Source organism: Colius striatus, chromosome 18 (assembly GCF_028858725.1).
Source record: "Colius striatus isolate bColStr4 chromosome 18, bColStr4.1.hap1, whole genome shotgun sequence".
NCBI classification, from domain to species: domain Eukaryota; kingdom Metazoa; phylum Chordata; class Aves; order Coliiformes; family Coliidae; genus Colius; species Colius striatus.
Window position 1 is genome coordinate 1,584,912 of NC_084776.1, and position 26,575 is coordinate 1,611,486.

General features: G+C 58.1%; 1 protein-coding gene across 4 annotated transcripts in view; it reads left to right on the forward strand.

Annotated features, from left to right (window-relative positions):
* Positions 1 to 24,541, forward strand: part of SLC39A11 (solute carrier family 39 member 11) — a 75,040-nt gene extending 50,499 nt beyond the window's left edge. For 3 of the 4 annotated variants that reach the window (XM_062010802.1, XM_062010805.1, XM_062010804.1), the window contains exons 7-10: positions 5,665 to 5,734; positions 21,770 to 21,868; positions 22,797 to 22,955; positions 23,098 to 24,541. In XM_062010802.1, coding sequence (XP_061866786.1) covers positions 5,665 to 5,734; positions 21,770 to 21,868; positions 22,797 to 22,955; positions 23,098 to 23,176 — 407 coding nt within the window. In that variant the 3' untranslated portion in view covers positions 23,177 to 24,541. Of the gene's footprint in view, positions 1 to 5,664; positions 5,735 to 21,769; positions 21,869 to 22,796; positions 22,972 to 23,097 lie in introns of all 4 variants that reach the window. The other variant, XM_062010803.1, reaches the window with a different exon arrangement.
* The last annotated feature ends 2,034 nt before the right edge of the window (positions 24,542 to 26,575 follow it).

The following is a 26,575-nucleotide window of genomic DNA, read 5'->3' on the forward strand; positions in this document are numbered from 1 at the left end:
TGGCATTTGAACTCCGTGGCAGCACACACAGTGACATGGTTTGGCTTTCTGGGTGTCTGTTCTGCTGCCAGGCACAGCTGAGCTGGGGATTTGAGCTGGTTGCTTTTCCAGGGGATGCTGGCTTGCCCCTGTCATCCTGGGCTGCCTCTTGTGTGACCTGGATGGGATCCATCCTCCAGCCCCTGGAAAGCTGGGGGGCAAAGCTGACTCAGTAGTTTTTAGTCTTTTGAGATGAAGGCAGCAGAGTTGAGCTGTCTGGGCATGTCAGAAGCTTTTGGAGGTGTCTGACCCTCTTGCAGCTCAAGGTCTGCACATCATGGGCCTGAGCTGCTGCTGGAGTGGGCTTTGTTAATGCCTCTAATGGCTGAGCTCCTGAGGTGTTTATAGAGCTGCCCCCAGAGCAGGAGAGAGGGGCTGAGCTAATCTGTGATGCTGGGACAGGGCTGTGGTGCCTTGCCTGCAATTCCCTCCCCTGAAAATGGCAATTTCTCTCTGGTTTCCAGCTGCTTGGGCTTTGCTGTGCCTCCCTCCTGCCACTGGCCCCACAAACCTCGATGGGCTTCTCCTCACACACCCCCTTTTCCCCCTCATGAGTGTGGGATTGCCTGAGCAGGCACTGCAGGGCTTCCCAGCAGTGCCCATGGCAGCTCTGCACCATGTGCCTGGCCCCACTCCCCTCTCAGATGCCCCCTCCAAGGTGTTACATGGGACACAGCACTGAGATGGGTTTCTTTCTCCTCCTGTTGTTTTCCCAGGCAGGGTTTTGGAGGGGCTCTGCCCATCAGGCTCCACAGCCCTGGTTGCAGGGAGCATAATGATTGCTCAGGGCTGCTTTGTGTGAATGCAGCTGGTGCCCTGGGGTTTGTCTGCTGTGTCCTGTGGCTGTGTGTTGGCAGGGTCAGGATGGGCTGTGTGGGCTGCAGCCTGTGAATCCCCAGGGGAAAGGGATTGGGGCCACTATCCCTGGCCCAACAACACCTCCCTCAGACAAAAGCTCTTGCTCCTGGGGAACCTGGGGGAGGAGAGTGGATGAGTGAACAATTCCCCCTGCAGATCATGAAACATGCCAGCACCAACTGCAAATCCATCACTTCAGTGTTGCCTTTGTGTGCTGCTGAAAGGACTTTTGGGTAAGGGTAATAATTAGGAGTGATCAGGCCTGGTTAATTGGCTGCTGCTGCAGGGCTGCAGGGAAGGCACAGAGCCAGGTGAAGGGCTGCTGGGGCTTTGTCACAGCTCCTGTTGGCCTTGGCACCTCCATGGCCAGCTCATGTCTGTGGCTGAGGGGCTTCCCTTGGGTCAAGCACGTTGTCACTGCTTAATAACTCGTGGCAGTGAGGCTGGACAGGCTCCTGGGTGTTGGCTCCTTGCATCTGCTGCTGCTCCCTGGGGCTCTGCACGTGCACTTCCAGAGCACAAGGACTTCTCTGTGGTTCTCCCCCACTGTGACAAACCTGCCTGAGCCTGAGGAGCTCAGCCCCACCTGAGGGAGCTGAATGGAAGCCAACAGCAAGCAGCAGTCTCTTCTCATCACCCAGGGTTGTTGGAGGGGCCACAGTGCAATGAAGGTTTAGAGCAGAGCTGCATCTCAGATAAGGTGTGTAAGGAGCCAGCTGGCATGGGCAGCAGCAGTGTCTGTGGTGACCCTCCAGTGTGGGTGTTGCTTTTCAGTTTGAGGTTTCAGAGCTTCTTCTCCCTTAGCTCAGAGCACAAGCTGAGAGCAGCTGGTGCCTGTGCCAGGAGAGCTGAGAGGGCACTGCCTGATCCTCCACTTAGTGTGGGATTAGTCTGGTCCCTGGGTGATACCTTATCAGGATAAAGTGTCTTGACTGATAAAGCCAGGGAAGCCCAAGAGAGGACAAATCCTTTTGTTGAAGTTAAATAGAAGCATTTTCAGGACTGTGGCTGAGATGGGTTGTATCTGCTTGGCTTTGTTCTGCCCCTCTGTGAAGAGACAATGAATTAACCCCCAGCCTGGTGCCTGCACCCCTGAGCTCCCAGGGCTCTGTGCCCCCCCTGGCTCTCCCAGCTCCACCAGTGCAGCTCCAGCCAGTGACATGCTTGGAAAACCCTCTCAGGGAAGGGTTTGCTGTGGGACACACACACTCACTCACTCACTCTCCTGCCTCACACCTCTCTCACATCCCAGCCTGTGGCCTCTGCCTCCCCCTCTGCAGAGTGCTGCCAAGTCCTTCCCTGGTGCAGGGTTGCCTGGGCTTGTGCTTCTCTCTGCCTTTGCTTATTTGAAGCTGTTGTCTTGCTCCAAGCTGTTGTCTGAGCCCTCAGGGAGCTCTGCTCTCCCATGGCCATCTTCAGTGACCCAATGTCCTGGCCATCCCTTTGCAGAGCCTTCAGCTCAGTGGCTGTGAAAGTGGTTGACATAGAAACATTGACCTTTGTGTGTGTGTGTGTCTTTTCCCACCTGAAGCAGCCACTTTGGGCTATTTATAATCCTGAGTCTGTGCAGAACACCTGAGAGAGGGGCTGCAACCCAAGGGCTGAGCTGGCTGGGAGCTGGGAGCATGGGGCAAACCAGCAGCAAGCTCCTTCTGTTTGCTTTGCACCTTGAATCTGTGTGTCTGCTCTGTCAGGCTGCAGAACAGAGTCATTCTGAGGCTTGACATCTCCTTTGAAAGAGGCTGAAACCTGTGTTATCCGAGTGGGGAGGTTGCTGTGTGATCTTGGCAGGCTTCTCACAGTGAAATGCCTGCAGCTGAGCACAGCAAGGGCCAGGGTGCATCACACAGTGGCTGCTGAGTGGGAAAGGAGGCTCCCCCAGCCTCAGCCCTGGCTGTGGGGTGTGGGGGGGTCCCAGCTGGTTCTGGGCCACCTGTGACACCAAACTTCTTGGCTCTGAGGTCCCATCAGATGCTCTGGGGCCAGCAGCCTGTCAGGCCATGCTAGTGTTCATCCTGCCCTGGCTCTTGTGTCAATCATGGAACTGGTTGGGTTGGCAAAGCCCCTGGAGCTGCTGCAGTCCCAGCACTGACCCACAGCCCCAGCACCTCAGCTCCAGGGCTTTGGGGTCCCTCCAGGGACATTTGCACTCCCCCAGCTCCCTGGGCAGCCTGGCACAGGGGGTGACACCCCTCTCAGGGAAACAGCTCCTCAGCTCCAACCTCACCCTCATGACCTGGGAGCAAAGTCATGGGAGCTGCAGAGCTGGAAGGGGCCAAGGCCATGGCCAGAAGCTGCTGTGTCTCCTCCATGCTGCAGCTTCCACCCTCAGCTGCTTCTCCCTCTCACAAACAAGCACTTTACTACACACCATCTGTTGGTTCTCATTTGCCACCATTTGTTTCCCTGTGTGTGATTTGTCCTTGCACTCATTGTGCTGCTGAGCTCCCTGTGCCACCAGATTCTCTTTGCAGGGAGGAAATCCTTGTGGCCTCTCCCCTCTGCCAAAGCCATTTCCATTGCTCACAGGATGAGCGTGTCTGTCCTTGGAATGTTGCTCTCTGGGAAGGTCTTGCTTGGGAAGAAGTCTTTTTGGAAGAGCAGTGACATCCTTACAGCTCTGCTGAGCACAGCCTTTAAATGCCTTCAAGGAGATGCCAACCCAAGTTTGCTGAACTGCCTGCAGAGCAGAGCCCTTCAAAGCCAGTCCCATCAGCCCTTGGCCATTGCTCCATGGCTCTGAGCCTGCCCTGGGTGCTTGCCCACAGCTCAGCTCCTGCCCTGGGTGCTTGCCCACAGCTCAGCTCCTGCCTCAAGTGCTTTGTCCACAGCTCAGCTCCTGCCTCAGGTGCTTGTCCTCAGCTCAGCTCCTGCCCTGGGTCCTTTGCCCACAGCTCAGCTCCTGCTCTGGGTGCTTGCCCATGGCTCTGTTTCTGCCTCAGGTCCTTGCCCACAGCTCAGCTCCTGCCTCAGGTGCTTGCCCATGGCCCTGCTTCCATCCCCAGGTCTCAGCTTCTCCTGGGCAGGTGTGAGAGCTTTTCACAAGAGCTTTGCACAAGCATGTGATCCCTCCTGGCTCTGCCACGTGCCAGGGTTCCTCTGGCTGGTTCACTAGATGGAGTTTACATCCAGCTGTGGCACATTAGGGACAGTCTCCTCACCCCATAAGCCTGTGCTCAGGGTTGGTTGCTGCTGCTGTTCTCCCTGCCTTCAGCCCAAGCCTTGGCACCAGCCTTGGGTCAGGGCCCTGAGGAGATGCTGAGTGTTTCAGCTCTCTGTGCTCAGCCTGGCCTGCAGGATGCAAATGCTGTGATTATCTGAGTTGCTGCTGCTTTTTATGGTGTGTTTCCAAGGCAACTGCAAATTCAGAAGACCACAAACACACACAGGGTCCTCTCCTTCCAAGACCTTCTCCTTCAGCACACAGGTAAACACTCCCAGTGCCATTTCCAACCTGCTTGAATGCTCATGTGAATAGTCCCCACTGTCCCCTTGGTGGCTGGCAGCTGCCAGGGTGGCTAATTGCTTCCTTCAAGGGCTGTAAAGCACAGGCAGCTACAGCAACAGGTTGGCTTTTCTTCTTGGAATGCTTTCCCCTCCCTCCTTGCTGGAAGGGGAGTGATAGCAGAGAGGCTGCAAAGACAAAAAGGTGAGGGGAAAGGGCTGTGCTGGGGATGGGAAAGTGAGACAAGTAGGAGCAAGGACAGAAGGGGCTTGGGGAAGGATGGAGCAGTGATCCCTGAGGAGGGGTTTCTGCACCATCTGCCCTCCTGGGAAGGCTCCTGAGCTGGGTTTCCCTGGGCTTTATGGGAATGGTTAATCTGAAGTGACAGGATTAACTGTAACCCCAAGTCATCTGCAGTTATTGATGGGCATTTTCTGGTGGAGCTGGGGTTCCCTTCTGCTTTGCAGCCTGGGTGGATGAGCATTGTGTTGGGCACAGGGGCACCAGAAGCTGGGGAGGTGCCATTGCTGGGAGCTTGGTCCTGGCTTAAAGAAGCTCCCAAGGAATTTATGGGACCAGTTGGTGTTTGGTTCTTCTGCAATGTCCTGTGGCACCAGTTTGGCTGCACCTTGCACAGAGGTTTGCTGAGCCTGAACCTTTTTGAGCAGAGCTTGGTGTGCTGCACTGCTTTGTTCCTGGGGAAAACAGCATTTCAAGCAGTGGGGATCCCTGAATGCTGGGGTCTGGCAGGGCCCTGCAGAGCTGCTGCAGCCCCAGCCCCTGCTCCAGCAGCTTCCCCTGGCTCAGGGGGCACAGGAACGTGTCCAGGTGGGGTTGGAAACCTCCTGAGAGGAGCCTCCACACCCTCCCTGGGCAGCCTGGGCCAGGGCTCCCTCCCCTCAGCACCAAAGGACTTGCTCCTGGTGATTAAAGGGAACTTGTTGTGTCCCAGCCTGTGCCCATCACCCCTTGTCCTGGCACTGGGCACCAGAGAACACAGTGTCCCCCCATCCTGACACCCACCCTGTAGGGACTTGTCAGTGTTGCTGAGGTGCTGCTGAGCCCCTTCTCTCCAGGCTGGAGAGGATCATTCCCCTGCAGTGCACTACACAAACCTCTCCTCTCTGTGTTGGCTTCCCAGGAAAGTGGAGGTTTGGGAGCCTCATGGGGAAGTGCCCTGGGCAGCCCTGGCTCTGGCATTGAGCTGAGATTAACTGAAGGGGAAGGAGCTGGCTCCTGCTCCCCTGGGAGCATGGGAGGGGGGATGGTGTCAGGGCTGTTGCAGGCTTTGGCCTCACTGCTTTTCTCTGTTCCTGTTGCAGAGGGGCTGGCAGTGGGAGTTGGATTTGGGGCTGTTGGAAAATCTGCATCTGCCACGTTCCAGAGCGCCAGGTAAGGGGCTGTGCCTGGGGATGTGCTGAGTGCCTCAAACGTGTCTGGAAGGGGAAATGTGGCCAGAGGGGGCAGAAGAAATTGCTGATGCTGTTGCATTTGCCTTGTGGTTGTGCTTGTTGGGTGTGCAGGGAGGTCTGTGTGGTCAGGGCCTGGCTGCTGCCCTGGCTCTGAGGTTCTGCCTCGCTGGGCAGCTCAAAGGGAGGCAGCATGTGTGGGTACCACTGTGGGTACCACTGCAGGGGGCTGCTGGGGGAGCTCAGCTCTGAATGAGCCTCTTCCAGGGATTTAGGGGTGCTGGGCTGCATCAGGAGGCACTCACAGGCTCCCCCCTGTGCTGCTGACTGCAGGGGGTTGCATGGAGCATGCTGGGGGGGGTTTCTCCTCTCCCTCTTCCCCATTCAACATCCCTGGTCATGCTACTGCTTTAGCTGAACATTGGTAGCTGCTTCTGTGTGGGGAACTTCAGAGGAAAGGGAGAAAAAACCCTCTAAGACTGGAAAGCAGAGCCATGGAAATCAGGTTGAGGTGGAGTCAAGTCTCAGCCTGGGCACCAGCAGGAGTGTGAAGGGTGACTGTGAGCCAGAGTGAGTGGCAGAGGCTCCCAGAGCTGGGACACCCTGCTCTCCCCAGTGCCCCTGCCCACTGTGTCCATCCCTGCAAGGCTGCTGTCATCTTCCTGTCCTCACCCTGTGGTGCCTGAGCTGGGGACAGTCGTGACTCCACTCCCCATGGAGCAGGCAGGTTCCCCAGCACAGCCTCCCCACCCTGTCTTCAGAGAAAGGTCAAGGTTTTCCACAAAAGCAGCATCCCCAGTGGGTAGGAGCAGCTGCTGGGGCTCTTGGAAAGCCTGTGGTGCCTTTGTTTTCCACTCCTGCCAAGCAGGGCCCTCAGATTCTGTAACTGCTGGCAATAAAGGCTCACAATCCCCCTCCTGGCATCCCTGCCCTTCGCCTCCTGGCATCCCTGCCCTTCCCCTCCTGGCATCCCTGCCCTTCCCCTCCTGGCATCCCTGCCCTTCCCCTCCTGGCATCCCTGCCCTTCCCCTCCTGGCATCCCTGCTTCCCTCCCTCTCTCCCACTCCCAGCCCCCTCCTGACATCTCAGCTCTCCCACTCCAGCCTCACCAGCACCCACTCCCAGCTCTATTTTTGGCAGCACCACCATTGCCCCAGTGCTACCAGGTAAAACCTTTTGCACTCCTCTCCAGGACTGATGTGAATGTGGGGGGTTAATTGAGCTTCTGGTGGAGGGGGATGTTGGGTTTGGGTGTGTTTTCACACCAGGCTGGAGCAAAACTTGAGTGTATGGGCTGGGTGATGGCAGGGAGAGCTCTGCCCTTCCTTCCCCACAGCCAGCACTGCAGGGCAGAGGTGAAACTGGGCTGGCTGGAGGCATTGCTGAAGAAGTAAGAGAGAAGAGGAGGTGGAAGAGCTGCCTCTGCTGTAGAAGAGCTGCTGGCACCTCTTGGTGGCTGCCTGGCAAACAGCATCCTGCTGCTCCACGTGCCCTCACCAAGTGCTCTTCTCTCTCTGGTTGAATTTCAGCCTTCCCCCTGTGTTTACCAGCCCCACACTGTAGTTCATGTGGTTTGGGGACACACAGTGTGTCCAGTCTGTGCCCAACCCAGCCAGCCCTTACAGCTCCTGGATGCAAGTGCCACTCTGCCCCATCCCCCTTGTTGCTGCCAGCCCCAAGGGTGGGTTTGGAGCCCTCCAGGTTGTGCAGCACCTGCCCTGGCCATGCTCACGAGGACCCTGCAAAGGCACCTCCTGTACCTGGTGCCCTGTTGTATCCCTGGCTGATGGGAGGGACCCATCCTGACAGCACTGGCCCCAGGTGCTCAGACTGCAGCAGACACCAGCCAGGTTTGTGGTGAGGAAAGCAGGGTGGGGGCAGCAGCTTTTACACACCACCTTTCTCTAACCTTTGGAAATAAAAGGCCCCTCATCAGGCCAGCAGAGGCTCTGGGGATGCTTGAACAAAAGGACTCTTTTCCATCATCAGCTGCTGAGTAGAAGCTGAGAAGCCAGAAGCAGCTGCTTCTTTCTCTGGATCTACAACAGCATTAATCATGTGAGATGAAAGGTGGAGCCTATAGTGTGGAAATGCCAGTGCAGATGTAGTCAGCTCTGCAAGCAGACAGAATAACTTGGCTGCCATCAATGCCCAGGGTCCCTGGCATCTGCAGGCAGCCCCAGAGCTGCTCACTGTGGCTGTGCTGCTGCAAGTACCCAGGAGGAACATTTCAGGGGGGTGATTTGTGTTGTGGGGGCTTCAAACCCAGCAGTGAAACGACAACTTGATGTGAGCTAATGTGAGAGACAGGGCTGACTCTTCTGATGCATCCAAGGGGGAAAGAGCTGCTTGGCCAGGCTCAGCTCCTGGGGGACACCCCAGCTGGGATTCCCCTCGTGCCCCATCACTGTGAGATAGTGTTCTAATGACAGAGCTCTGTGACTTGCTTTTACCTTCTCCATTCTGCTGCTGCTTTCCCCTGGGTGTGACTAACAGTGTGAGCACCGAGCTCAGCTGGAGCTGGGGCTGGCTGCCTCTAGGGAAGGTTTGTGCCTTCCAACCTCAGGCTCTGCAGAAGTGTTTCTGCCTCCTGTGACCCTGCTCAGAGCCTCAGTGAGAGCTGCAGGCACCTGGGGATGCTCCTGAGGCCTGGGATGTGCTGCCAGGGTTGGCTGTGACTTGCTCATGCTGATCACAGGACTTTCCTTGCTGCCTTGGGCTGGGTGGATCAATGCTGGCTTGCCTGGGCACTGCTGCCCCATGGCATTGCTGCCAGAGAGGGGCAAAGCTTGGCAGGAGCCTGAGCTCCTTGCAGCCTGGTGAGAGCCCTGCTGTACCCTGAGGGCTGTTTGCAGAGCACCTGGGCTTTGCAAATAAGCAGTGTGTTTGCAGAGAGGTAATTAGGAAGAAGGGGAGCAGCAGTGCCACAGCAGAGGTGTCTGGGCATTGCAAACAGCTGAGTGCTGCTCTGCTCTGATGTGCTGTGGAACAAACTCTCTGGGAACCCCTGTGCACTGGAGCAGCTCCAGGGTGGGTGTTCCAGCAGGTGGGGGGTCTCTGCCTGCCTGGGCTGGCTCTCACCATCCCCTAGAGCAGCAATGCTCCCCAGCTTTGTTTGGGTGGGGGTTCAGGGGTCCTGACAGGCTTTTCCTGGGCTGAGGACTTTCCCCTGCTCCAGCAGCTGTAATGTTTCTTGGTGCTGCCTGCCCTGGCTCTGCACCTGGGGCTGTGCTGGTGCAGAGGTGTAGGGGTTTGGAAGCACAGTGTTGCTGGGTGTGCTGCAGAGATGGGGCTGGCTGAGAGCCACAGTGGCCAGGGGGCACTGGCACAGGTGATGTGAGCAGGGGAGTGCAGGCACAGACATGGGGCTGATGGTCTGAGTCAGGGACACGTTGGGGTTTGGTTTAAAACCAAAAAGGGATGGTTGGGAAGCAGGGTGGGAGTCTCTCCTTTTAAAACACTTGGGGCTTTGCACATGCTGGCATCACCTTGCCATTCCCTGACTGTCTGGGCTCTGGTAGGGTCCTGCCCTTTAGCTCTGTGCTTGCAGGATCTGGCTCTCTAGGCTCCTCCATCCCCCTGAGCATGCTGGTGCTGCCTGCCAGCCCCTGCTCTCCATCCCCTGAGCATCCCTCTGTCTCCTGCCAGCCCCTGCTCTCCATCCCCTGAGCATCCCTCTGAGCATCCTGGTGCTGCCTGCCTGCCCCCCATGCCCTGAGCATCCCCCTGTCTCCTGCCAGCCCCCTGCTCTCCATGCCCTGAGCATCCCCCTGTCTCCTGCCAGCCCCCAGCTTTCTATCCCCTGAGCATCCCTCTGTCTCCTGCCAGCCCCCAGCTTTCTATCCCCTGAGCATCCCTCTGTCTCCTGCCAGCCCCAGCTCTCCATGCCCTGAGCATCCCCCTGAGCATCCCTCTGTCTCCTGCCAGCCCCAGCTCTCCATGCCCTGAGCATCCCCCTGAGCATCCCTCTCTCCCGCCAGCCGCTGCCCGTGCGTGTTTCTTTGCTGCCACCGGCTGTACAGGCTCGGTTCCTGCGCTCTTGCTCCTCTCAGCTCCTCTCCGCGGGTTCCAGGGCTTGTCCTTGGATCACAGCCCCTCTCCTGGCGAGTTTCATGGCTTGTGGCACGGGGGAACTTGCTTTACTCGGTGTCAGAGTGAAACGCAGCGCTGTGCCCGTGGCAGGAGGAGCTGGGTCTTGGCTTTGGGTGCAGGTGGGTGCTCCTTTGGCTGGGCAACACCTGAGCTGTTGCTTTCAGGTGATGCAGGGTTTTTAATCACTTCAGACAGGGCTTGGCACGACCTAATTCTGCTGTTGGGATGTTTCTCACGTGAGGCTGAGCTGCTGCTGCTCATCCTCAGGCAGGAGCATCCCTCCCTCCGTGCTGGGGGGCTGCCCTTTGCCTCCCCAGCTCCTCACAATGAGTAAAACATCAGGAATCCCCAGGGGCTGGAAATGGAGGCTCAGGATAAAGCTGCAGCAGTGACAGGAGTGACCCAGAGTGTGTGCCCAGGGTGGAGGAGTGATGCCCATGCAGAGGAGCAGTGCCCAGTGTGGGCTGGGAGGGGAAGGTCCCCTGCAGATGTGAAGAGGGAGGCATGTGCTGCTCCTGGCTGCTTTCCAGGCAGGAAGGTAAAGAGAAGGGCAGCCATGTCTTTAACAAGCTTTTATACCTCCCCCTCCTTGCACACTGCAGCGTGGGGGGAGGAAAGCCTCTCCACCTTGTGTGGCTGATTTAACAGGATCCAGATGGGGCTGGAGCTGCTGAGATCAAGATGGGCTGGATTTGCCCTTCCCTGGGCTGCTCTGGGGGTGCAGAGCTGGCAGGGCTGTGGTGTGGGCAAGGCTGCCCAAACCTGCTGTGCTGTGTCAGTGGCTTCCCAGGGGCTGGGGGTAGGAAGATGGAGCTGGGGCAAGTCCCTGCAGGGCCAGGGGGCTGTGGTGCTGTGTTTCAGGGTGGTCTCCCTCTCTCCAAGTCCCTGCTGTGTCTTTTAGAGGGCAGAAGCACCCACTAATGAACCCTGAGGCAACCCTGAGCCCCTCATCCCGTGGGGGTTATGCCTGTGATGCTGGGCAGCTTGAGGTGGTGTCTGGGGCTGGCAGGGAGGAGATCCCAGCTGCCCACTCTGCATCCCCTCTGGACCACGTCCCTTCCCTTGGCACCCAGGAGCCTGCAGCATCTCCACTCCCACGTGGCAGGAGCTCATGCCCTGGCTGGAAACACAAGAGCAGAGGGGGAGGTGAGGTCTCTGAGCACCTCTTCTCTCATCCCAACCTTCCTCAGAGGCTCTTCCTCTGAGCCTCAGCATGAGGGGCTGGGTACCCCCCTCCCAGCCCACTCGGCACCATTCCCTTGCCTCAATGTGCTGAGTGGCTTTGTGGGGAGCAGAGCAGGGTCCTGGGGGTTGGAGTGGGGATGTGGGAGTCTGGCTCTGCTTTGTGGCCCTTACAAACCCTCCCTGTGGCACTTGGTCCCTGCAGGCAGGGCTCAGTGTGTGTGACTGTGCTGTGTTGCAAGCACGCCACAGCCAAACCCGTTGCTGTACCGAGTGTTGCTGCTTCCTGGGGCTGTTCTCATGTCCAGTAGGAATTCACCATTACATCAGTTCCCTCAGGCAGGGTGATGGGAGCTGTGTGACACTGCAGAGTGAGCAGAAGGCTACCATGAGCAGGGCCAGAGGAGGGTGAGAGCTGGTGCTGCAGGGAGCGGGACGGTGGCTGCCACCCGTCTCATCTGTGTGGTGAGTGGTGCCTGGACTCAGCTCCCTCAGCTGGCTCATTTGGGGACACAGAAGGAATCTGTCACACAATTAACTTCAGACTGTCTGGATGTTGTCTGCCATTCCCCCCTGGCCAATCTGCTCCTCCATAAGGGAGCTGAGCGCCGTGTCCAGCGGGTTCTGCAGGGCAGGAGCCGTGTCTGAGGCAGCTCCATCCCAGCAGCTTGCTGCTCCTCTCCCTTCTGACACTAGGTGGTAACATCCCTGCTCCTATCAGCCTCTGCTCAGCAGGTTTGGGGCTGGCTCACGCTGTAGGACGAGCCCTGGGGCCAGTGGGGCTCCCAAGTGCAGCTGCCAAAGGCCTGGCAGAGGGCTGCACTTGCAGGGGCAAGAGAATGTCCCAGGTGACACTGCTGTGGAGCTCCATGCAGTGAGTGGGAGGGAGCAGATGATAGATGTGAAGAACTGTGAGTCTGAAAAGGAAAGAGCAATGTTTGTTAAGCCTTGGGTGGTCTGGGCACAGGCTCCCCTTGGGATGCTGCTGGGGTTAGAGAGGGGGCAGGGGAATTTCTGGCAGTCCTCTGCCTTAGGATGAGGCTGAGCACAGCCAGGGGTGGGGGGAGGCTCTGGGCCATTGGTTGCTGCCCCTGCTGTAAGGCAGAGCAAGGTTGGGGGGCTTTGCTGATGGAGGTGATGGCAGCTCTCCCTGTGGGGCCATTCTCAGGGTCCCCCTTCAGCTGCAGCAGTCAGAGGGGGAAGTTGCTGGCAGGGGAACCCCTTGGCTCTTGGGAGAGGGGAGCAGATCTGCCCCTGTGCATGTCACTCCCTCAGCACCCTCCTTTCCTGCACCCTCCTGGGTGATGGACCTGCACCCAGTGAGCTCTCCTCACCTACACTCAAAGCTCCTCAGGGCAGGGACAGGTCCAGGTCCCTTCTCCCTTCAGCAGCAGCCACATGCCAGTGAGGAGTTTGCTGCAGCCTCTTCTGCAGGGTCATGTTTTGCCCAGGCTCTGAGCCCTGCTTGTGGTGCATGTGAGGAAAAGACACCTTAGTGTGGGTGTGATGTTTACCTGGGGCTGGCCCTGACCCAGCACAACCCCACAGGCAGAGTGCTTTTGGTGGACTGTGGTGGCTCTGAGGCTCCCACCAGCATCCCACCTGCCCAACCAGCTCCTGAGTGAGAGCTCCTGCTCTGGGCAGCTGCAGACTGGTGGGAGTGGGGAAGTGATGTAAGCAGGGAGGGGGTTTATCCCCCCCAGTGATGATGCTGATGATATTTCCTCCATGGCAGCACAATGGTTCCCATTCATGGGCCCTTTTGCTGGGGATGCTGGCCTTGTTGTGATGTGTTGTGCCCACAGATTGTTTCCTGCCCAGCTCTGGGCTGACAGGCAGCCTGTGACTGGGGCTTGGAAAATGGTATTGCATGGGGCAGCCTGTGCCTCCCACACTGGGGCTGTCTGGCTGGAGAGGAAAAAAAGAGAGAAAAGGGCTTGGTGAATGGAGGGAGATTGAAACCAGGCAAAAGTGTGTTTTCTCTGAGTGAATGGGAATCGTTGTGGCCTGAGACAGCAGAGATGCTGGGGGCTTCTGTCACACACACACACACAGCCTCTGGCCCATGAGCAGATGCACAGTGCAGCTCATGAAGAGGCTCCTCGGGTAGGATCAAGATGTGGGGTCACATCCTGACCTCTGGATCTCATCAAGGCCCTGCCCAGAAGCAGGGGGGGAAAAACCCCAGCGGGTGATGGGAGCTGAGGTGGGGCTGGCTGGGGATTTCCAGCTCCAGCCCAGTGCTGCAGGTTACAAAACACAACTGCTGGGAGATGCTTATGAAGCACTTTTTAATGAGCCTGTCCTGAGGGGAGATGGTTGTTGCTGAGGGAGAGTTCATGAGTGGGGGAGGTTTCCTGGGAGCTGATGTTCTGTGAATGGCTTTGGGTGGTACCAAGGGGATTTCTTTAACCAGGGCTGGTGCTCTGGGGAGGAAAGTGACCTGGAAGGGTTTGGAGAGGCACAAAGCAGGGCTGTGGCTCCTCAGCTGCTGTGTTTTCTCATCGTGGCTGAACCTCAGCAGTGATGGTTGAAGAGACAGAGAGAGGAGGCTCCTGGCAGCAGCTCGTGCAGGAACGTGCAGGATGGCTTCAGGAGCAGAAATGCACAGTTGAGACAGGAGGAGAGGTCTCAGTGGCAGGTGAAATGAGGCTGTGAGGCTGTTTGGAATGTGCTCTGCTCCATCCCTTGCTGGGAGAGCCGGGGCTGTGGTTGGGCAGCGAGGGGCTGGGCACCCCCGGCTGCAGCAGCTGAGCTGATGCACGTGTGCTCCTCCTGCCAAAGCCCTGGCATTGCCCCTGTGCCCATCAGAAAGCTGTTTATTGTCAGCAGGTACTCCAACCTCTTGTAGCTCATTAGGAAAAGGCAGTGGGTGCCTGGGAAGGAAGGTGAGGTGGGCTCCAACTGCCTCCTCCTGGAGATGTTTGCCTGGATCAGACAGTGCCCCCACTCTTCCCCCTCCTGAGGCCTTTCCCAGCATCTCTGCCATCCTGGGTGCAATTCCCCTGCTCCTGTCTGAAGGCTCAGCAGGTGCTGCAGGGCTGTTTCCATGCCCTTGGTTTGTGATGGGGGTGAGGTGTCCTGGGGCAGCCCCAGCTGGGAGCCCCAATGGGGGCTGGGCCGAACGTGGCGTGTGGCTCAGGCTCCCCTCCAGCTCCTCATCCCCCATAGACAGTCTGACCCCACTCACAGACAGAAGCCAGGCTGGCCACAGTGGCTTGGCTTCCTCCTGTAGCCAAGAATGAGATCAGCATGGCAGCAAACCCAGCAGCAGGGCCAGTCTCTGCTGGAGCAGCTCCCAGCAGCCTGTGGGACAGGCAGCAAAACCCAGGAGTGGGGAAGCTGTGTGGCCTGCAGCGTGTTTGTGGAGCTGCCTTCAAAGCTACCACGTGCTTTCCTCCCCTCTCCTGCAGTGCCTGGATGGTGGATTGTCCTGAAGACAGACCTGCAGCCCAGTTTGGTTGAAGCTGTCTCTTCTACCACTTGGCTGCTCTGTCTGTGGCAGACACAGGCAAGGGAGCAGAGCCCTTGTTTTCCAAGCTCTGAATCAGCAGCAGAGTGTCCTTTCCTGGCCCTCAAGAAGTGTGTGGTAGCTCAGTTTGGTCCCAGCAATCTGGGTTGATGGAGGCTGGGTTCAGGGGGCAGTTTGAGTTTGTGGGACAGACTTCCCCAGTGCAAACCAGCTCTCTGGAGCCCAGCAAGAGCCTTCTGCTGCCTGCAGCCCCTGTGAGTGATGGATGGGCAGTGGGAAGGTGTTTGTGTCTCACCATCAAGCAGGACATGGGGCAGACTGTGCTGAGCCTCCCTGGCAAAGGGAATCAGCAGCTGCTGTCAGACCAGGCTCCAGCCAGGGACAGCAGCTCCTTGGTGGTTCTTGGCAGCAAACCACATCTTGACTGGTTTACCTTGGCCTTGCAGCGCTGCTGCTGCCTCCTGCCAGGCTGGGGAGCTCAGGGTGAGCCCATTCCCCAAGCCCTGTGCACCAGTGCAGGGGGGTGCTTTTTGGAGGGAGCTTTTTGAGCTCTTTGGGTGTTGCACAGGGGCTCTGGGCTGGGCAGGGTGGTTCCCATCACAGGGGGCAGCTGTCTGTCAGAGGCTGCTCTTGGCTGCTGATGCTGGAACACAGGGAGCTGATGAAACGTGTCTTTGTGCTCCCCAGAGCGGGGCAGATGTGAACTTTTACCCTGTGCTTGAGTCTGACTCAGAAATCAAACAGTTACATAAATAAGCAGGCAGATAAGAATAAGGATTTGAAAACCCCAGGGGAAGAAATGTGCCCCAGACAATGGAACCCCCCCAGGGTGAGCCAAGATACACTCCAGCCATGGCAGAGCCCCTGGGGCAGCCAGGGTCTGTCACTTCTCCCCTGCCTCAGGTGAGTTGAAGCCTTGCCAGCATCAGGCCACAGCTGGGAGGGGGTGTCCAGGCTCATGTCCTTTAGCTCAGCCCCTCCTGCCTTTGCTGAGGTGGGGAGGAGATGGCCCAGCCCCATGGGGCATCCGAGCCTGGGCTGGCAGAGCCTGGTGCCAGGGTGATGGCTCTTCCTTGCACTGTGCATCTCATGGGATGTGTCATCCCCTTGGCCAGCTGCACCTGAGGGCTTAGAAACAGACAATATCAGAACCAGGTGTGACTTGAAGATGGAACCACCTGAGGCACATGGGTGTGTTGGATGCTCGGTGCACAGAGCATCACCTCGGGCACGGAGCTTCCTCAGCTGGCAGCCCAGGCCCTGCCTGGGGGTGCTGGTGGGTGACAGCCCCATCCTGGGCTGCCCTGGCACCTCTGGGGATTTCTCTTGGGAAGGATGGAGAGTTTCTCGCTCTTCAGCTGCAGTTCAGGGGCCAGCTGCTGCAGGCAGGGGACAGAGCAGGTTTTACAACTTGGAACTTGGCTTTCGTGCCTTTGGGAGGGATTAAGGGGAGAATTTGCTCCAATTGTAAATGTTGAGTGCTTGTGGATGCAGAGCAGGGGCTGTGGGAGGCTGGCTCAGGGCCAGGCAAGCAGATGTGACCTGGAGCAGGAGGCTCAGAGCCTGGGCCAGGCTTGGAAGAGCTGTGGAAGTGGCTGCTGAGGAGCAGTGCTGAAAGAGCTGAGTGCCAGGGGGCTGGTGTTGCTCCCCCTGGGATGTGCCCACCATGCACAGCCCAGCAGAGACACACTGGGAGCCTCTCACCTGGCAGAGTGGCCTGTGCCCAGGCTGTGGGACCACCCAAACAAACCCCTGTCCCTTCCCTTGGGTGCTTCCCTGCTTCTCTTTGGAGCTGGGTGGCCCTGTGACCATCTGCCCCATTCCTGACTCGTCATTCCTACAGTTCTCCCCTGGTTTGTGCCTCAGTCTCCTCCCTGCTGCTTCTCCCCTTCCCTCTGCTGCCTTTCCAGGTGTTTGGTGCTGTTTGGGGAGCCTCTTGCTCATGGGCCAGTTTGGGTGAAGGCTCTGCTGTCACCTTCCAGATGAAAACAGGGTGCTTGTCTCGGTCTGATTTCATTCAGGTGTCAGTGCCACCAGGCAGTTCTCTCTCTGTTCCACCAGGCAGTTCTCTCTCTGTTCCACCAGGCAGTTCTCTCTTCCAACCTGTCTGTATGTCTGTGGAACTGGGCAGTGGCTGCCAGCCTGGTTGTTTCTTTGTCAGTGAGGAGGAGACATGAGTGAGGGCTTTCAGGCTCAAACCATTGTGTTATGGGCAGCACATGCTGCATCCCATGCCCAGGATGGGAGCACATTCTGCATCCCATGCCCAGGATGGGGGCACATGCTGCATCCCATGCCCAGGGTGGGAGCACACTCTGCATCCCATGCCCAGGATGGGGGCACACTCTGCATCCCATGCCCAGGATGGGAGCACATTCTGCATCCCATGCCCAGGATGGGGGCACATGCTGCATCCCATGCCCAGGGTGGGAGCACACTCTGCATCCCATGCCCAGCGTGGGAGCACACTCTGCATCCCATGCCCAGGATGGGGGCACACTCTGCATCCCATGCCCAGGATGGGAGCACACTCTGCATCCCATGCCCAGGATGGGGGCACATGCTGCATCCCATGCCCAGGATGGGGGCACATGCTGCATCCCATGCCCAGGGTGGGAGCACACTCTGCATCCCATGCCCAGGATGGGGGCACACTCTGCATCCCATGCCCAGGATGGGAGCACACTCTGCATCCCATGCCCAGGATGGGAGCACACTCTGCATCCCATGCCCAGGATGGGGGCACATGCTGCATCCCATGCCCAGGATGGGGGCACATGCTGCATCCCATGCCCAGGGTGGGAGCACACTCTGCATCCCATGCCCAGGATGGGGGCACACTCTGCATCCCATGCCCAGGATGGGGGCACACTCTGCATCCCATGCCCAGGATGGGAGCACACTCTGCATCCCATGCCCAGGATGGGAGTACACACTGCATCCCATGCCCAGGATGGGAGCACACTCTGCATCCCATGCCCAGGATGGGAGTACACACTGCATCCCATGCCCAGGATGGGAGCACACTGCATCCCATGCCCAGGATGGGGGCACACTCTGCATCCCATGCCCAGGATGGGAGCACACTGCATCCCATGCCCAGGATGGGGGCACACTGCATCCCATGCCCAGGATGGTTTCCCACGCTGTTCCATGCATTTGTGTCCTGTGGGTAATGGGGCTGGTGGCTGCTCTCAAGAGGAGGAGCCATGGTAGGTTCATACCCAGTTGTTCTTTTGGTTTTGGTGGTTTGGAGTGCTTGAGGTGAAAGACACTGCACTGTCAAAGGGTACATCTGTGGGACTAACATCCTCCCACCTGCTTTTGGAGCTTTGGCCTTTAAAGGCTGAAAGCACCAGTCACCAGGAGCCCTGTGTGCCCACAGACAGCTCAGGCTGCTGCTCAGGGAGGGAACGTGCTCCAGTGGGCACCAGGGCTGGCAATGGGGACTCTGCCACCCCTCTCCCTGGGCAGCTCCCTGGGTGCCTCCTGGCGTGACAGCCCAGCAGGGCAGAGCAGAGCTGGCAGCTGTGTGTGCAACAGGTAGGGCAGGTCTGGGGAAGCACTGAGGGCTCTGAGCTCCTTCCCACCTGTGAGCCCTGATCAAACACCTCTGCAGGCGGCTGAGTGGGAGCTGTGATGTAATCTGGGGAGCCCAAAACAATCGGCCCTTTCATGGCAGGGTGATAACAATCACAACAGTATGTAAGGGCCTGCCATGCAAGAATACACATGCACATTATACACTGCAGGCAATTGAAAGCCCCAGTGAAAAGGGGCTTGTTAAGAATATGTAGCCTGCTTTCATAATCAGTTTGTAAAAGAATAGGCCCTTGAAAACAAGGGTTTAGGCTTATAGAAGGCTTTCTGTGCCTTGACCTTGCAAATATGCAGAGATGCCAACTGGGGTTTTTTTGTGAAAGTGAACTTTTTTGCTCCCAGCGTGGTGCCACAGCAGTTGGCAGCAGAGCTGGGGCCAGGAGCTGCAGCCCTGCTGTGCTCCTGGGGCACACACAGTCCAGCACCGGGCCACACTTGCACCTCTTCTGCCTTAAAACTGCAGCAGCTGGGCTCTGCTGCAGGAGGGGATCAGCCAGTGCAAGGGCAGACCCCTGCCAGCATCACAGGCTGGCCACAGAGCTCAGGTGTAGCTGGCACATGAGGGGGTGTGGAGGACATCCCTGCCACCAACACTTGTGCAGCTGGGAAGCTGAGGCAGGGAGCTGGGACAGGAACCCATCCAGTGGCTGTTGGCTTGATCCTGATGCTGCCAAGGACACCTGAGGGCTCTGTGGCCCAAGTGACATTGCTGCACTGGCCAGGGTGCTGGTGGCAGAGCTGCTGGCAGGGCACACACATCACTGGGCAGATTGTGCTTACCTCTGGGCTGCTCTTTCTTCAGACCAGTGCAGGTTTGTAGGTTGGGCTTGAGCCACAGCTTACCCTCCTTGTCACCAAAGTGTCTTCTAGCTGGGCAGAGGTGACTTACCAGACCAGATGGGACCTGCTTCCACCACCTCTGTCACTTGTTCCCCATCTGCTGTGCTTTTGAGACCCCAGTGGCTGCAAACACTTCACCCTGCTGCATTGGCTGCCCTTTGCCATCTCCCCCTGTGCTGGAGCTCACTGTGTGTGCCTGGAGGTTCTGCTGCCCTGCTCCAGCCTGTCTTTGTGCATCTGTTTTACAATGTGTGCCTTTGCAGAAGGGGAAGCCTTCCAAGAATCCCCACCTATTGCAGTCATAAGGCAGCCTTTGTTTCCCTGGCACACAATGCAGCTTTGATTCAGCTGCTTTCTCACCAGCCTCAGCCTCAGCCTGACACGGGAGCTGCAGGGAAGGTGTGAGGTGCTCATGGCTCAGAGGCAAAGGGGGAGAAGCAGTGGCCCAGGGGATGGCTTCACTGCACAAAGAGGGAGCCCTGATGACATCAGTGTCCCTGGGAAAGGCTCAAAAGGCCCCAAAGCCCAAGAAACGTTGAGGCAGGGCTGTGGTGGGACGAAGGGTTGAAGGAAGGAGCAAACCTGAGGGTAGGGGAGCGTGGCCTTTGTGGGGACATGGAGGGGCTGGAAGCCAGGACATGACACTGGGGACATCTCAGCCTGATGCTGGCTCCAGAAGGTTCTTCCTGCCCTGCTGGTGTCCCAAGGCAGGAGTGAGAAACCCCCTGTGCAGGGCCATCTGTGACATGCTGCTGGGTGTCTGGTGGCCTTTGCCTGTGCCCAGTGCCAGCCTCAGTGCCAGCACCCCCAGTTCTTGGGCAAGCAGGTGAAACCCTTGGGCTGGGAGGGGACACAGGGTGGGAAATGGGTGGCCTGGCCCTGCTGGGTCCCTGTTGGGATCAGCACACTGTGGCTCTCTGCTCTAGTACCCCAAAGCCTGCTGTACTTGCAGGGCTGGGGCTGGTTCTTGCTTTTGAGGACCCCTGATGGGTATTGCTGTGGCAAAGCCTCTTTCTCCTGGATCTGTCTCCTTCCTCCTGCCCCTCAGGGCTTTTCCCTCCCCAGGGCTGCTGCAGGGCAGGGGGGCAGGGTTCCCTCCCCCCAGGCTGAGGTGGGGGCTGGCTGCCCTTCCCATACAGCCCCCTGCATCCACCCCCAGCCCCCTGCATTCACACCTCCCTCTCCCACCCCCTTAATTTGTTGTGGTTGGGGCCAGCAATAGCTGCTTTGTGCAAAGGCAGGAGGAGGGGGGAAAAAAAAAGCACCCAGTGCAGAGACAGCAGCTCCAGTGTTTTCCAAAGGGATGTTTTTCCCCCCTCAGTCCTCTCTCTCTTTCCCTTGAATAATGTTTTTGATTGCAGCAGCCTGTCCTGGTTAGGGGAGGCCACAGCCTCTCCCCTTCCCTCCCCTCTGCTGCAAACCCTGAGGAGCTGCCACAGCCCAGAGAGAGCTTTTCTCACTGCTCTTGTTCTACTAATAGGAAACAAGTTGTTTAAAGCAGCCAAAAGGAGCCTTGAGCTGCTGGCAAAGGAACTAGTGACCTTGCTGAAGGCACTGGGGTCCTGCTCTGGGCAGGTCACAGCCCACCACCTGCCAAGCTATGGTGGGAGAAGCTCTGCAGCTGGGGAACAAGCTGTGCCTTGCTCTCCTGGAGCCTCTGAGCCAAAGGAGCCCATGGTGTGGGAAAATGAGCCCAGTGTGCTTGGGTGCTTGGGACTTTGGTGCTTCTGGAGTGATTGGGGAAATGGCACATCCCAATTGCTTCCTTTTCACCCCAAATCCAAAGCTCCTGCTGAGCTGGAAGGGAGGCAAAGGGGCATCCCCAAGGCTGGGGCAAATCCTGGCTGAGGCTGAGGGCTGCTGGGAGCAGCCTCTGGTGCAGAGACACGGGGTGCAGCTGCCTCTGGTGTGCAGGACCCAACAAACCTGCTTGGGTGAGCTCCAGCTGCGTGCAGAGCTGCTCCATTTGGATAAGCTCTGGATGATGTGGTGCTCCCACTGTTGGAGAGGCCTGGGCAGGAGCACAGGTGGGTGCTGAGATGGACATTGAGCCTGAGCATCAAAGGGGAGAGAGGGCAGGGGAGGAGAAAGCTCAGCTGAGCATCTGCCCTTGAGCATCCCTTCAAGCCTGTCCTGCCTGTCCTGCAGTTGTCAGCTCAGAGCAGTGTGTTCTGACACTGGGCACATGGGGCTTCCCTCAGGCTCACCACAGCCACCTGCACAACCCTCTCCATCAGCTTTTTCTCTCTTGTGCCTGGAGACAGGTCTCCCAGCAGCCTCCTGTGCTGCTTTGCTGATGGGCAGCCCTGGCTTTGGCTCTGCAAGTCCAAGTGCTGCCTTTCTGTAGGATGCAAGAGAGGGGGAGGGAGAGGGAGACATCCCCCAAAATCCTGTGGCTAAAACACCCTGTGAGGCTGGGGCAGGGGGTAAGGACAGGGCAGCTTTTGGGAGAGACTTATGGGCCCCTCTGGTGAAGCCTCTTGGCAGGGAGAAGCCCCAACCTTCCAGAGCACCCACCAGAGAGCTGCCCTGAGCCCTGGGCTGCAGGTCCTGGGGTTGGAAATGCCTTAGGGGGGGCCTCTCTGTGCAGGTCTCCTCTTCTCCATCTGCTGTCTGTGGCTCCCAGGGCTGGTGCTGGAGCTGATGGGACACTGTGGAGCTCTTTGAAGCTGGAGTTTGCTGTGTGCAGGTTCAGCTCCCAGGGCTGGCTGCTCTGCACAAGCTTCATCTTTAATAATGTCTTCTCCTTTCCTCCTGTCCCTGCCAGCAGCCTGCCCCAGGCTGTGCTTTCCACCCTCTCCACTTGTATTTGTGCTTGTTTTGTGTGGGCAGGAACTTAGCCATTGGGATTGGGATTCAGAACTTCCCCGAGGGCCTGGCTGTCAGCCTCCCGCTGCGAGGAGCAGGATTCTCCCCCTGGAGAGCCTTCTGGTAAGCTGAGCCCTCCTCACCCAGGCCCACAGGAGCCCCCAGCTCCTGACCAACCTGTGCATCTCCTCCCTGTGTCTGTTGCTTGGGATGAGCTTGTCCCAGACCTGCTGGGTCTCCTCCTGGCATCTCAGCTGCTGCTGCTGGTCTGCAGCTCTGGGGAAGGGCTCTGAGCTGGTGCTGCTCCCTCCAAGCTCAGCCCTGAGCCCCAGCTCCTGAGGGATGCATCTGTCATCCCAACAGGTCACCCCATCCCACTTCAGCTGCTGGTGGTGAGCTCCCAGATCCTGCACTGAACAGCTTTTGGGTTTGGGTTGGTTTTTCCCCCCCTCACTTCACTCTGGGCTGCCTTTCAAACCCACTTTTCATTTCTCCTTTTCCCTGAGGTGACAAAGCCAAGGGCATGAACGCTGTGGGTGCAGGGCTGCGTTCCTGCCTGTGCACAGGGCTGGGCTGGCTGATGGATGGCAGGGCAGGGGGGTGTTTTGGAAGCAGCTCCCACTAAAGCTGTGTTTTCTTTCCCTCCTGCCCACCTCAGTAAGTGCAGCCAGTGCTGGGCCTTGCACTGGCACCGCTGCTGTTGGGAAGGGACTTCCCATGCTCTGGAGAGTCAAAACAGTCCTAGAGGGAAAGGGAAGAGCACAGTTTCATCCTGGCTGAGGCTGTGGCCACGTGTTCTCTTTGGGATTGAGCTCTGCCAGTTGGAACTGTTTCCTCTCCATCCCATCCCTGCCCAGGAGAAGGGTCCCCAGACCCTGCAGAGCCCTCGTGGGGAAGGGTTGCATCGTACCTTAGTTCCCTTCCACACCACCCTCACTGCCCCTTTAGATAATGCATGTGGGTTGGCCTGGCATATGGCTGGGTGAGCTCAGCTCCTCCTGGGCACAGGGAGGGTGGGCTTCCCTGTGGCCTCAGCCCTGGCCCTTGGCAGGTACGGGCAGCTGAGCGGGATGGTGGAGCCCTTGGCCGGCGTCGTCGGAGCCTTCGCCGTGGTGCTGGCTGAGCCTCTGCTGCCCTATGCCTTGGGCTTTGCTGCTGGAGCCATGGTCTACGTGGTGATGGATGATATCATCCCTGAGGCACAGACCAGGTGAGGCACAGCCCAGGTGAGGAGGCTGGGGGGGAAGCACAGAGGACTCTGGAAGGTCCCTCCCCTCGCCTGGCTGAGACGGGAGGCAGCGCTTCCCTGCTCTGAAGGAGCTCAGATCCTCCCTCCTCTTCTCTCCCCACAGTGGCAATGGGAAGTTGGCCTCCTGGACCTCCATACTGGGCTTTGTGGTGATGATGTCCCTGGATGTTGGGCTGGGGTAGGGCAGCAGGGCTGCTGCTCAGGACACGCCGGAGCCGTCAGTGCAGCGTTTGCAGCTGGACTCACCCTCTCCTCTGGACTTCCTTATGTATATATGGGGGAGGGTTTGGATCTGGTTTGGTGTTGATCTGCTATGATTTTATATCTCTTCCTCCCCTCCAATGGCTTCCAAAGCAGCAGGAGGGGTGGTTGCTCACAGGTCCTGGTTCCCTTTCACCACCAGATCCTCTGTTCCTCTCGGGAGGCTGCTGGACGACGCCTCGGCCACGCTGCAGCTCACCCTCTCCTTTCCCCTCCTGGGCTGGCTTCTCTCACTCAGCTCCCTCTCAGTTCCTTAGAACATGACAAGTGCATTGTTGAGGGTGGGCTGTGGTTAAGTACCCAGGAGCTGGGTGGAGGAACCTCCTTGCAGAGCCTGGGTTTGGTGGGAGGCGTCGGGGCCGTGCTGGTGTGCAGCACCGTGGGATCACAGGGCTCCTGTCTCCTGCTGGACCTTGGGAAGGGTTTGGGGGGTTTGTTGGGATGGATGCAAACAGCCCAGCCAAATAAACATGACTTCTCTTGGGATCTGTGTAAGAAGGGAATGGCATTTCTTCCTGAGCAGGGCATTGAGCCAATGCACTGTCCAACCCCCCAGTAGCAGGATCTTGCTGTTTTCCAGCATGTTCTGCCTGAAAAGGCAAAGTGTGGGCACCCCTCTTGCTGATGTGTACAGCAGGGCCCCATTCTGTGTGGGCCCAGAGGCTCAGCCCTCCCTGAGGGGGCAGTTTGGCCTTTTCCTGCTCACACCTCACCCTTGAGCAGCGCTGGGAGCTGGGGCAGGGCGTGTGCTGGGAGCTCTGGTTGTGCTGGGATGAAATAATTCATCAGGGTGAATGAGTTATCCTGCTGAAGAGCCACAGACATGCATATGTGTGCTGCCTCTTCACCCACTGCTTTCCAAGCATCTCCTGTTCCTGAGCAGGCAGGATTTGGCCCTTTTCAGGCTGAGGATCGAGTCCTGCCCATCCCTCCCTGTGCCTGGGACACGCTCCAGCAAGGAGCAGAATGCCCCATGGAGGGATGCTGCAAACCTCCCCTGCCCCTGCACCAAGGGTGCTTCTGCCTGCAGGGAAAAGGGGGTTGGCAGACCCTTCAGTGGGAATATCTGGATCTCTTGGCTGTGCCAGAGGCCCTCTGCAGCCACAGGCTCTGGGGAGAGGGGCTGTGGGTGCTGGGTTGGGTAAATGCAGCTGGAGCTGTGCTGGTTTGCTTCATCTCATTGGGGTTTTGGTTGGATCTCATTTGTACTTCATTTGTGTGTCACTGGATGAGGCAGAAGTGCAGTTTGCCAATGGATTTGACCTTTGAACTGTGATTGGTTTCAATAAATGGGAAGTTCAGAGTTTGCACTGATGGATTTAGATGCTGTCAAGCTGTGCCTGTGCTTCTCCCCCCTCCCTTCTGCTGTGGTTCTTTCCTCCAGCCTCACTGTTCCTGGCCTGTCAAAGCTCCTGTGTCTCCCCCAGGAAGGAACCACTTTGGGGAAGGCAAAACATGGGAAGAAAAGGTGCTTTAGCTCACCCCCAGATCCACTGCCTGACCTGCCTCTTGCCTCATGCCTCACAGGAAAGCAACTTCAAGAAATCCCTGGGGAAAAGCTGCTCTGCCTGCACTGACCCAGGACTGCAGGTACCAGGGGTGTGCAGGGCTGCAGGTACCATGGGGTGTACAAGGCTGCAGGTACCATGGGGTGTACAAGGCTGCAGGTACCAGGGGTGTGCAGGGCTGCAGGTACCAGGGGTGTACAAGGCTGCAGGTACCAGGGGTGTGCAGGGCTGCAGGTACCAGGGGTGTACAAGGCTGCAGGTACCAGGGGTGTGCAGGGCTGCAGGTACCAGGGGTGTACAAGGCTGCAGGTACCAGGGGTGTGCAGGGCTGCAGGTACCATGGGGTGTACAAGGCTGCAGGTATCATGGGGTGTACAAGGCTGCAGGTATCAGGGGTGTGCAGGGCTGCAGATACCAGGGGTGTGCAAGGCTGCAGATACCAGGGGTGTGCAGGGCTGCAGGTACCAGGGGTGTGCAGGGCTGCAGATACCAGGGGTGTGCAAGGCTGCAGGTTCCAGGGGTGTGCAGCGCTGTAGGTACCATGGGGTGTACAAGGCTGCAGGTACCATGGGATGTGCAGGGCTGCAGGTACCAGGGGTGTACAGGGCTGCAGGTACCAGGGGTGTACAGGGCTGTAGGTACCAGGGGTGTACAGGGTATACAGTGCTGCACACACATGTGGCTGCTGTCCTTGCTCTGTCCCAGCCCCAGGGTGAGCCCAAGGGCTGAGTGAGTGCTGAAAGGAGTTTGGAGCATCCCAAAGTGCTGCTGTCCCCAGGGGACAGTGACAGGGAGGAGGATCCAACCTTCCCTTGCATCTGTGGGGCTGCAGAGGTGAGCCAGGGCTCTGTGGGCACAGGGGAGAGTTGGGGTTATGGCATTGAGTGGGAAAAGTGAGGGGGCTCAGGGACCTTCAGCAGCTGAACCAGCAGCTCAGAGCTGTCCCTGGGGCCTGGGGCAGGGAGAGGGATGGGACCTGCCCATGGCTGGGAGCTAGAGCCTGTTGCCCCTGTGGCCAGTGTCTCTTTCCCAGTGCCAGCAGTAGAAAGGTTGGGTGAGCTACCACCCTTCACCTGGTTTCTAGGCACACTGGAAGTGTTTGTAAAGCTTTTAGCCCCCTGTTTTCAGCCAAAAAGCCTTTTCTTGGAGCCTCAAGACCTCAGGGGTGTGTCAGGGGTTGGGATTTGTTCTGGTTTGATTTCTGGCTTGGGGTGCAGACAGACACATCAGACTTACACAGGCAGCCTTGGAATGAGATTGCTGGCAGGTAACATCACATCAGGCACTGAGTCCTGCTCAGATGTAGCCAGCCCAGGTGCTGATGGCCATGGGACCTGCAGGGAGTGAGTGGGCAGGCTGATGCAGAAAGCACACCTGAAAACCAGCTTTTCTGCTTGTACCCTGGAGCTGAATGAAGTTCTACAGCCCTTCCTTGGTGTGCTTGCAAAGCTGGCCAAGGGCCAGGCCTGAACTTCTGCCTGCAAACAAGGGCTGTCAGTGGGAAGGTGGAGTTGGGAGCAAGGGCAATGGAAACTTAAGGCAGGGCACAGAGCCCAAGCTGCAGGGAAATGCTGGGTCTCCATCCCTAGAGATATACAAGAGGCTCAGAGCTGAGGTGCTGGGGGATGTGGGCTGGCTCAGTGCTGGGCCTGGCAGTGTGAGGTGAGGGCTTGGACTCGATCTTCAAGGTCTTCTCTAACCATAATGGCTCTGTGGAGATTGTCTTGTGGTTGGGGCTGGGCAGAGCAGGGTGTGCTTTGGCCCCACAGCCTTGCCTGATGTGTGTGTGTGTGTGTGGGATGCAGCTGGGGC